The sequence below is a fragment of the Ptiloglossa arizonensis genome, chromosome 2 (assembly GCF_051014685.1).
Source record: "Ptiloglossa arizonensis isolate GNS036 chromosome 2, iyPtiAriz1_principal, whole genome shotgun sequence".
NCBI lineage: Eukaryota > Metazoa > Arthropoda > Insecta > Hymenoptera > Colletidae > Ptiloglossa > Ptiloglossa arizonensis.
In genome coordinates, this window is record NC_135049.1 from 6,561,490 (window position 1) to 6,573,789 (window position 12,300).

Genomic DNA, 12,300 nt, shown 5'->3' on the forward strand with positions numbered 1-12,300 from the left:
AGAGTATTTGTTTCTAGAACCAATGCCAAAATTCTACACAAATGCTTGTTTTTAATTTTACTTGTAAATTTCTAATTGGCTGCTAAGCCAATTCTTAGAGCTGATGGTGGTAAAGATGGACAGTAAACCCGACACTACTGTATATCATATATTCTATATGATAGAACTATAGTTGTCAATGGTTTTTGCACATTGTATGCTGCATAACCTAATCTACTTTCCAGGTTCTGATATATTAAATATGTGTCATATATTTGTGCCGATACCATTTAACTAAAATATGTAAAATATTATTTATATACATATGTATATTAAAACTGATTCCCAGGACATGTGTATTTAATAAATGAAAGTTTAATCTTTGAATCGATATGCTATTTAACATACTATGAGCTACTGAAATTTACCGTTATTATTTTTTAGGGATTAAGACCAGCCACGCCTAAGTTACATGTATCTTTAATTAAATGTACATCAATCTTGTATTAAAGTGACAATTTCTATACTATTTTCAAGTGACTTTTAAGCTTATTGAGCGATCAAGTTCCATTTTTTAACGAAAATCGATCCACGGATCTCGATGTTACTTGAAAAATCGTGGCTTCCTATTTTTAATGTTTCTCTTACAATTCATTTAAGAATCCTTGACTGAATTTACGCTGTAATAATTTACAATGAGACAAACTATAGAATTTTTACCATCGCTTCATTGACAGAAGTGTCTTGCTATTAGTATAGAGAATTATTCAAAATTATTCGAGCAAAATAAGGAGAGCAAGTATCAAAGTAAAGTGTTAAAAACCCTGTCGACTGATGAATTCAGTCAGCTCTCTTCAGTTCAGTAATTACAAAGTTCTCAGAGATATCATCAAGGGCAAGTTGCAATCGAAAGTTCGAAACCCTGAAAAGCGACTGAATGGAATCGGGGTCGTTTTATCATCGACAATCTATAACTCGACGATATAATTGAATGAAATGAAGTCGAGTAGTGTGAATGAATGGAGTCAACAGTTAAGGAGGTCTCACGGACGACCTATTAAGTGATTGCTCGTTATTGTTTTATAATCTCGGAATGCCATCCATTGGCACAAAGAAGAGTTAAGGGTATAAAGTAGGAGGAGAAGGAGGGAATAACACAATAAAAGTACGAATGGTACTCTCGGAAAGTTCTTGCACGAAAGAGAAAGAAAGAACCATGAGTTTCGGGTGTAGGTAATTGCACTGTTCTTGGATCAATACGTATACTTCACACTGGATATTTCTTTTCGGATGTAGGATCATTCTTGAGAAGGTAAATTCGAAGAATCGTCTCAAAGATACATCTTATTGCACCTTGCGACCTTTTCTTTCACTACTTTCGTTTCTCTTCGAGCAGATTTGAGACACTCGATTCTTTTTCAAGTTTCTGCAGGTCCTAAATCCCTAAGGTTAAGACCTTATGGTATCTTAACGCTTATTTTCCTTTCCGTTTCCATCCTAACTGTACATCAGTACAACGAGTTAATACTCAATGTATCGAAGCATGTATTTCATTCTCAACAGAAATTTTAATCGTTTAATTTGTTCTTCGTTGAGTAACTCCTTTCTGTAAAACTCGATTCGTTCGAATCACCGAGCAACACGATAATCATCGTCGTTTAAAGTTCCACGTGACTGCAATTGCAATTACAAGTACCATTTATCCGCAGAATTCAATCAATCATCACCTCTAACGAGGAAACGAAGGGGACAGGGGAAAAGAGGTACAAAAAAAAAAAAGGAAAAATAGACACAGCCTGAGGTAGCCTTTGCTAATAGCCCAATAGACGATTTATCACGGCAACAATATACTATCGGAGATATCTCGTTACTTTACGGTCCATTAACCGGAAACTTCGCATATTGTTCGTCCCTGCGTCATGTTAATTTCAACGCGGCACACGCGGAAATGGAAATGTACTTTTGTACAAAGTTGCAAAACCGCTCGCCGGGGACAAGGAACGAACGAATTCAGTGTTCCGCTTCGGGCCATGGTTTCTCTCTCTCTCTCTCTCTCTCTCTCTCTCTCTTTCTCTCTTTCCCCCGTTCTTCCCTTTTTGCCAGGTTCGCTTGGCCAAGGTCTGTAAACGTGCATTTTCATCGTCGCAAAATTAGTTCCCTTCCGATGAAAAAGCTTACTTCTATCACGGAGAGCGCACGCGTATTCCTACCTTTTTCCTCTGGTGCAGATTGCTTAAAAGCAAATATTCCTCCCCCTCTACTCTTTTCTAGCTGCTTGGCGAGGAAATTACGGGAACCGGAAGTAAATCTAACGAATTTCCATTGTAACTCGACTAGGAACTACCTAAGCGGACCATTGATCTTGATTTTTTTAGATGGATGTCCCTTCCCTTTTAAGCAAAGTTGGTGAACATTGATTGCTCGGAAAGGGTAATCTCCCCACCTTTAATGTTCTACGAACCGTAGTTGTTTAACCTTCAGGTCTGGTGAAAGAAGACAGCAGTTTCGATGGAGGTAGCGGGACATCAAACGACGAGGATCAGACAGAGATGGACCAGCGTAAAGGTGTTTGAACTAAGCTACGGAGTATAGCTACCTTGTCCTACTTTGCCAGGTTACAATGGTAACGTACACCAGCCTCTACGACACACGCTCAATGGCAACATCTTCCGTGAAAATTAATGTACACATTGGTGTCTCTTGCATTACGAGAGAATTGCTCGAAAGAAGCAAAAATTCGAACAGTACCTGAATCGAGCCATTCCGGTTTACATGAGAGAAAAATTTCGTTTATGTACAGTGCTTCTTGATACAGGTAATTGCTGCATTTAAGTGACAAAATTCAAACTGTTGGTTCGCTCGAAAGCAGTGTGGATAGCTCTTTTTTATCCGAAACTGAGACACAGGCTTGCGTGTACCGTCCAACGAAGAAAGTAAATGGAATACACCGAGAGTGAACGAGGTGGAGTGCCAGTGAGCGAATTTTGCATTACGTGCAGCCCATGGTTTAAAAGTTTAAAGGAGCTAGAGTATCTCCGTGCCAACCGTTAATGAGAAATAAAAATATTTTATGAAAGTATTATCAATGGACTGGTATTTTTAGCTATTTTATTCTACTGAACATAATTTTAATTATTTGCAAATGTGTTTTGTCATGTCGAATGAAATATAGTCTGAACAAGATCGTGTATGAATTTATTCTTATCTGGAAAAAACTCATCGATCCACTGATACTACTTTTTTAAAAATGTACCGACAAATATACAAATTTCAGCTTTGACTATTGTTAGATAAATCATAGTACAAATCGAATTAATCGAACTCAACAGAAATAGATAGTTTTAGCGAACAACCATGCCTGAATCAGTATAAACTCAGATCTACTTCTTTTTCATTTTGTTATTCTATTGATCGTCTTACCAGTTCTGAAATAAAGAGTTCTTGATTTAAATTATTCATCGCGATTCGAGGAGATCGACGAGACTTTCGCGAACATGAGTCAAAATAGACCTAAACAGATATTCAGATATTTGAAGTTTATTCATAGTATTTGGATATCTATAAAATATCTAAATGTTAAATTATTCGAATCGTCCCCACATGAATAAGAATACTTTGCAATACCTTTGTAAAATACACCAGAAAGAGTCATCCTGTGATGAATAAACAAACAATGGGCGGAATGATTCCGTTACTTAAGTCTGATGTAAAAATCGTCAATTGAAAGTTTCATTTTCGACTTACAACCCTTTTAATTTACCAGTAATGTTTATACCTTATTAATTCCACCCAATAACAGCGAGTTGAGATTATCTATAAGATTAACACGAGCATCGCGTTATAGTTATTTGAAAATCGCTTTAGAAAGTTGCTATAATCAGAACAAACTCAATTGGACCTTCGTGATAACATTCTCCTTTGTAAACCACGTCACGAACAGAAGTATATGCATGTATGCACGTCTGTGGAAAAAAACTAAAGATAAAATGAGAGAGCAGGAATGGTTACTGGTATATTATTCTAATCTTACCAGTCATTTTCAAGAATTTCTAAATATAGTCTTTATTGTTATTAAAGGACATCAAAGTATTCAGCGAAACTTGTCACTGTGTACCAAAGTTTTCGAAACGTATTCAAGAATTTACGACAAATGGATGAAAAAAACATTTTCTTAAGATAATCGTTTTATAAACCAATCGTTCGAGGAAAGCTTAATAATACTTATTTTTACTTTTACGCATTATTTACTTAATACTTTTTCACTTAATACTTCGTGTCCTTTTGCATATAATCCTGGTGCGATAAATACGTCTTTTGAATACGCGCGGGAAATTAATGACCGTTATTTCGAATCATTTTTTATTTCAAGTAATTGTATACAATTGGTACGAGCGCCGGTTGTCCCTGGCGAATGTAATTTTTTTCAACAAGCCGCGCCATTTAGAAGAAGCACGGTGCACCATAACTCTCGATAACGCGTTAACAGTCTCAGTCTCCGAGCAACAATCGTTTTCGGAACTTTCCAAAAATTCACACTTTATGCGAATAGTTTACGGCGCTGGGAAGTGGGCCACATCCGGCGGAATTGCAAAAATACGGGCCGGCGTAAATCGTGGAAACGGTTTCGCCGGATTGTTCGATGGAGTCGCAGACCTACATGCACGTATTCGGCACGGTCGTGGCATAAACGCGCCTCGTATTTACCTTCAGTTTACACGGGCTTAATGTCGCGTTGATATTCGAAATAATAGCGAGCTTCTGGCACAACACAAGCAACAACGGTGGCTCTGCGCGAACAGCTAGATTTACCGTTCTCCAGTTAGCAATGAGACACCATCCTCGCTAATAGAACACATGGAGAAGGAGGAAGAGAGACAGAACGATGGGAATTGTTAAATAGAAAAAGGTAAATTTCACCATACGTGTGGCTCCACGACACGACAGACCAAGGGTTGTCTATTCTGTTTTGATTGATTACGAAGCACGAGAGCGTATTGCTTAAGCCATAATCGAATTTTGAAGTCAATTTGTTTCACGTCGTTCTCACTCGGCCGAGATACGGAAAATAATGTAGTTTAGAAGAGTGGTAGAAGAGTTTGGAGAATTTTACGGATTCGAAATTTTCGAACAGAGTTCGAGTTAAGAACCATGGCGTTGATTAAAATTCGAGTTGTTCCTTTTAACATATGACGTTCCTGAGAATCTAGGAAGAACAAACTTCAAATCCTTATTAGAAACTTCCAACCTTTCATAACAATAAACAAGTTATACAGTAACCTGGATAAACTTCTTAATCTCAAAAGTAGCAAAGAAGTCACCTCCATATTATACGCTCGACCTATATCACAGTTTTTAAGACGTCTTCTACACTTTATTAATTCGAAATATATTAATCATAACAGCCGAGGATTTACATTTCCACGTAATTCAGAATAGTGAAGGAACTATCGAACATTTCTAAAGTGAACGTCCTGTACACTGTATACAAGAACACCACAATATCTTCGCTGTATTAAAATTTGTTCAAATTAAACAACGCAATATTATTCGTCAGTCAGTTGCACGATCCAAAGAAAAACTTTTTTTTAAACAGGAGTAGATTAGTTCCATTTATTTTAATCGATTAAATGTATACGTAAAATGTTGCAGAAACGAAAGTAAAAATATCAATATTGAAAAGAATCATTTTTATTAAGTTTTGGAAAATGCAACATTTTATTTTTCTTTAACCGTGCAATCACTAGAAGAGTTTAGTAGTTTTTCAATCACTATGGTATCGGAATATTAATCTCTGAAATGATATCTCACAGCTACTTACATTTATGCAAGTATCGTGGTTCGTGCAATGATCGATCTAATGAATCGAATAAGGAATGTCACTGACATAATACATCTCGATTACAGTATGGTTGCTGCTACCTGTTACTTCTCCACCTCTAACTATACACGTTGCTAAGTGACCATTCTTCTTCCTTGTCAGCACAATGCAACGAACGAGATAGCTATGTACTCATTGAGGTTGCACTTATCGAGGTTGTACTGAATCTCGAAAACTATTAGTTGTAGAATACCATTTCTTCCTACTTTTAGTATTACGATTCCATTGTCACCTCTATCGAATATTTTTTTCTCTATCCAATAGATATTAACTCTGTCTATTCGTCAACTCTATCTAATTTCGTCACTAATAACACTTCTTCCTATTAAATGAAAAATTGAAAAAGAAACAGTTTCATATAAAATTTTATCAATGATAGGAGACCTTCAGAATTCTAGAGAAAGAATTCTGGAGTGCAATTATGCTTTCAACAAATTAGACAATTCGATCTGGAGTTGAAACTTCGTATAAACAAATTTACAAGAATTAATTCGTGTCGTCTAGATTTTATTCGTGAATTCGTCAATTAGACTGACCGAGCAGATTTTGTCTCACTTGTGACCAAAGTTTGACAAACTCTAGCTTTAAAATATTTTAATCAAGGTTTTAGCAGGAAGTATCTTATCTTCAACGCTCTGTGGAAGCAAATGTATGAAATGGAAAATTTTCCATAGATCCAAGAAGACATAATAAATAAACAAAAGTTAGATATCATTGTTATTTCCTCGTCTACTGAGCTCTGTCAACCATCGACGAATCTCCCAAAGTAACAATCGAATTATTTGCAAATGATCCCCCCCCCCCCCTCCTCCCCAACAAACGGAAAAAAGGTCAACACAATCCTACGAAGATCCCTCGCCACAACCACGTCGTTGTCAACGGTCTTTGCGTCATTGTCCCACGAGATCCATGCCATTAACGAGTTTCGAGCTTCTTACTTTCCATCGGGAACTCTCTGAAGTGTCACTGCTCCGGCCCACTTCTCTCGACAAAGACGGCTTTTGCGAGGCCCAAAGCTGCCAATTAAGGTAGTTATCAAATTCACCGACTCAAAGAGAATCACTGATCGCGAACCGGAACTGAATGCTGGCGACATCGGTCCCTGCACACACATACCCTCGTAGACACACACCACTCGCTAACTTTTTCACGTTGCTGGTGGAACTTCCCCTTTGCAGAAATCGATGTAAGGCGCTTCGAGTCTCTTCGATTTCTCATAAGACCGTACCTTTAGCCATTAAAAGATACGTATTGTCTAACGAAGCGTTTAACATTACTCGTCGAGTTCTGAGAACTTGACTTTTGCGACGTGATGTCAACTTGAGAAGTAGTAGGATGTTTCGAAAAATTGTAAACGTTTCGAAAGAGTTGCTTGCACAAGTAAAATTAGGCTTTATATATATATATAATACTATAATATATATATAATTACTCGTCGAGTTCTGAGAACTTGACTTTTGCGACGTGATGTCAACTTGAGAAGCAGCAGGGTGTTTCGAAAAATTGTAAACGTTTCGAAAGAGTTGCTTGCACAAGTAAAATTAGGCTTTATATATATATATATATGTTTACGCAAGCCCATTTTATTCGTTTAAGTCTGCGTTTTTCGTACTTTAATCGTGTTTGAGCATTTTTACTTAAAATTGAAATTCAATTGACGTAACAGAGATAGTTTATGTTTCATTAACTTCTATACAGGCTTTCAACTGAAAGATCATTGATCATGCATTGTAGATTCAATGTACCGAAGCTATTCATTATTAATATTCATTGAGTAAAATAAACTTTAAATTATGGTTCCTTAATGTATCCACAAACGTAACTTTTGTCACAATTTTCAGCCATTTTCGACAATCTGACAAAAAATATTTCGAACAAAAATTAGTCGGCTTTCAATCGACTACAATTAGCTTCAAGGTGACTTCGACATTTTTAAATGGTAAAATGTATATTTATTTTCAAAATGTTGTATCGGATGTCAAGAAGAACTCAGTGAGGTCTTCTATAGTCTTCTATAGTAAGACCTTAAAATAATCTTGAATTTATAAATGTGGAGTGAAACAAGTAAAACGCTGTTATGAAAAGTTGCGTCTTTTGAATCAAATTAAACATTGAAAGTGGTAGTCTTCAACGGAAAAAACATTCACCATATGCAAATTACAAAAGGAGCATCAATCGCATACAAAACTCAACACAACTTGTACAGTATTGCGATAGCTGTATACCTTCAATTGCGATATTTAATTGCAAAAACAAAACAATCACTGGTTTCCTTATCAATTAGATTCGAATCCACTTATAAACGATTATAAACTGCAGTCACGGTTAGAGAATATGCTAAACCTTTCATAGAAATTCGAATAGCACAATAAAGCCCTGACAAATGCAGCTTCTGAAATAACCGTTGCAAACGTTGCATATCGCTCTTCTTCTTTCGTCATTAACCGTGAAAATAAATCCCCATCGATTATAAATAACACTTCTCTTTATTCTTTCAAAACGTCTCAATACTTGTAACAATAATGAAAATGTTAATTTTTCCAATCGAGCCTATAGCGGGATAAAATGTTTCGTCTCACCCCTCGACCTCGCTTACCTCTTCCCGACACCGAAAATAAAAAAGAAAAAAAAAGAACGAGCAAGATCTCTCCCGATTCTCGGAGCGATCGATTGTTTCGCGAGAACCATTAACGAATTTCCAGCTTCTTAGTTCGCGTCCGGCCAAGGCGGCACTTCAATCGATGTAGACGCCTAGCGTCGTTAGTCTCGAAGCCGCCAATTAAGTCAAAAGGGGGAAAGTCTCGTGGAGTTCTCGAGGTCCTTCGTAGCGATGCGGTTCCTTTACTCCATCGGGAAAGGAAGAAGGGGGAGAGTGCACTTTGGCCCTGAACAGCCTTCGCTCCGTGTGTCCCGCGTGGGTCTTCCGCCCCATCCCCTCGAATCCTCCGAGATCGAACTTCAAGTTGCTAGACCGGTGAACACGGGATTGTTCGTGGCTGCGACATGAGACAAGGACGGGAGATTTGCTTCGATGGCACGAAACAAGTTGCATACCACTGTACAAGGACCGAATCGAGTGCCAGGGGTTTTAGGTACATGAACTGGAACATCTGCCAGAACGTAGCAAAAGGAGACTGACCCCTTTATTCGAGCACGTGAACTGTAATTGTGTCGAACTGAGATTCCTTTTTATGGGAACGGCTCTGTGGGAACTATTTAAGAGTTCGAGAAGTAGAATAATTATAAATGTGGAATAGAGATCGGTAACTAATGTAATAACCCTCGCTCTTCAGGGTCAATTTCTATGGTGAATTCAGAATTCTGGCTACCAAACTGTACAATAGGTTGTTCGATAAGTTTTATCCAACGACAAAACTCATTGAGCAACCTGGTACTATACTGTTCGATAAGTTTTATCGAACGACAAGACTTATTGAACAACTTAGGACTATACTGTTCCAGTACTATACTATAATACAAGACTCACCTGCTGTTGCTCTATCTAATTCACTCTCAGTATTACACAGTATTCATTTTTTATATACGAATAAAAATCCATATGGCACATCGAAATAAATTTTGTCCGCAAGTAATATTCAAATTTGTACTAACGAAACAGTAACATTCCCAATGAGAATGAATCCGAATACCTTATTTAGTCTACGTTCAGTTATATACATACGCGTTCATAAATGAAGACAAATCTGATTCCAACAGATTTTTATCTTAGATCAACTGTCTTCTAAAATATTAGTCTTTTATAATAGAACTATTTTCTATTTGGCTGTTGGTGAATTTAAAGTGTATATTTTGTCATTGACAATTATGTTGTATAAAATAGATTTCTTCACCGAGTAACAGCAAAATTTGCAGAATTTAAATTTGAGAACGACAGGTTATTAGAAACTGCAATAGACAGCTTGAATTCAAACGTAGAAAAGATTTATAGGGTAAAGAAAAGTAAAGAGTACATTTAAGAAAAAAAAAAATGCAACCTTGAAAACATGGTGATGAGATTTCTTGATAAGGATTAGGCAGATTGGACAGATTACTCTTCTTACCCTTGTTTAGTTCACAGGTGTTTAGTATACTTAATCATCTATTCTACCTAAATTAATAGCCCTAGATAGTGACTAGGGATCAGTGACTAATCGTAATAAAAATAGGAACAATATGTCAGGGTGACACTACTTTAAAGTAAGTAAATATGTTTATGTCATTTCGATAAGAACAATATGTTCAAGTGACGCTACTTTGAAGTAAGTACATATGTTTCTGTCATTTCGATAAGAACAATATGTTCAAGTGACGCTACTTTAAAGTAAGTACATATGTTTCTGTTATTTCGATAAGAACAATATGTTCAAGTGACGCTACTTTAAAGTAAGTACATATGTTTCTGTCATTTCGATAAGAACAATATGTTCAAGTGACGCTACTTTAAAGTAAGTAAATATGTTTATGTTATTTCAATAAGAACACTATGTTCAAGTGACGCTACTTTAAAGTAAGTAAATATGTTTATGTCATTTCGATAAGAACAATATGTTCGAGTGGCACTACTTCGGAGTAGAAAAGGAAGGTAAAAATAATTTGTTCGGATATGTACGGTCCAGGGAAGCACTGACCCGAAGGTTTGCGATTATGGATCACGGTTGGCTGTGCATTACGTCCAGGAATCATCCAGCCACCCTTGTCGACGTTATTTCCACTATGCTCATAATCCAACCCTCGGTGTTGTTCTCGTACGGGTTCACGCCAAATATCGTACGGCTGGGATGGATTAAGGATTTTACGTCCCCACTCGTCGATCCGGAGTAATAGAAAGAAGAAAGTGGATCCAATTCGACTGTTTTTCTGGTTTAGATGCTCGTTTTCACGGTTTGTTGCCGGAAACTCAGGGTGCGGCTACCAGTTGCACCCCTCACGTTTTCTCGAACTGTCGATCGAGGAAATGATTTATGACGCGATAATAGCGGTGGTCCGTGGTCGGAAATCGTAGCGTTGGTTTTATCGTCGAGTTCAACCCTTTTGAAGCTCGTTGTTGCGACATTGAACATTTTATCGACAAGTTTCTACTTGCTCGTAAATGTATTGTTCGATTCTTTCGAAGAGTGGGCCCTGGCCGAGAGATTTATGATTTAAAAATGAATGCAGCACGAATCGACGAGCAAAAAGATCGGTAGCTTCGCACGTTAGATAATTCTAAAGGATGGTTACCAATTTATACTACCAAGTTGCCGGAAAGGTATTCATCAGCCTGTCACACGGTCGATACGCAAAATAACGAAATGATTGCGGACAATATAATGTATTCCACGATCACTGAATAAGATATTACAAGAATAATCACTTACCGGCATGCGATTCGTCCAAGATGCACGAAAGCGGCAGCAGAAAGCAAGTCAGCGCCAACGGCCACTTCATCTTCGAATCTGCAACGAGAAAAATAGGAACAATTACTCGTGAAACCCAGTTCCATCGAATGGATTATCAAAAGAAGCTTTAGACATAAATTTTGAATGTATCCCATGGGTGGACCAATCATCACCGGTCGCTTGTAAGATTCAATTATGCCAAGAAATTAAACACCATTTGGAAGATATCTTACTCCTTTATAAACTTCCAAGTTTGTACTTTTAAATAGAAAAAAAAAATCAAGCTAGCTTAAACCGGTTGAGTTTTATTCAAAAAGTAAATCGATCGGTTATAATTGGGACACCGTTTAATTGTGACTTACTAGCGCATTGCAGACATTAACGTCGCGTATAAAAAGCCTTCGTACAAAATTCTAACTTCCAGCATAGTAAGGGATCCAATGAAACTAGCTTAATTGACTCGAAATGGTCGAAAAGTAGAGTGGTTGAGCAAACATGGAGGTAATATCGACCTCAGCCCCTACATTTACCCAGTTTGTACAGTTTATCCTGCGGACCCTCACGAAGCGCTGAGAAAAAACACACTCGGCACGAATTAATGCGGCCTGTACTCGTTTTCAAACAGCAACAGCCCACAATTAGAGGAGGGTCCGTGTGTTCGGCGTGTATTACCGGCAAAAGTGTTCGACTAATCCTTCTTCCGCTCGGCCAGAACCGGATACTGATGGATGCGCGCCCCGTCGACTGTTGGGGAGACAGATCGTTTTCAACACGATAAAAATTCGACGATCGTTACCGTTCGAATATTTACGACACGGTGATCTTGCCAATATCCATGGAGCTGGTAGAAGAAAATTCAAAGGCGAGTCCGAAGTAATTTTCGATGTAGTCGTTTCAACTGAATCTAGATACTGATTCTTGAAGCGATGTATATGGTGGAAAGAATGAGTTAGGTAGAAGAGGGTCGAGTGTGCAATGAATTTATCAAGTTTAAAGATTTAATCACTCTATGATAATAGAACCATAGTTTTGTACTCTATAAATCAAGGACAATTTAGATACGTA

The 12,300-nt window shown here is 37.5% G+C and overlaps 1 protein-coding gene across 5 annotated transcripts in view; it reads right to left on the reverse strand.

The window, feature by feature from the left end:
* The window catches only part of LOC143154849 (uncharacterized), a 575,162-nt gene that overhangs the window by 206,931 nt on the left and 355,931 nt on the right, over positions 1-12,300 (reverse strand). For all 5 annotated transcript variants that reach the window (XM_076326866.1, XM_076326865.1, XM_076326868.1 and 2 more), the window contains one exon: positions 11,215-11,292. In XM_076326866.1, coding sequence (XP_076182981.1) covers positions 11,215-11,284 — 70 coding nt within the window. In that variant the 5' untranslated portion in view covers positions 11,285-11,292. The remainder of the gene's footprint in view (positions 1-11,214; positions 11,293-12,300) is intronic.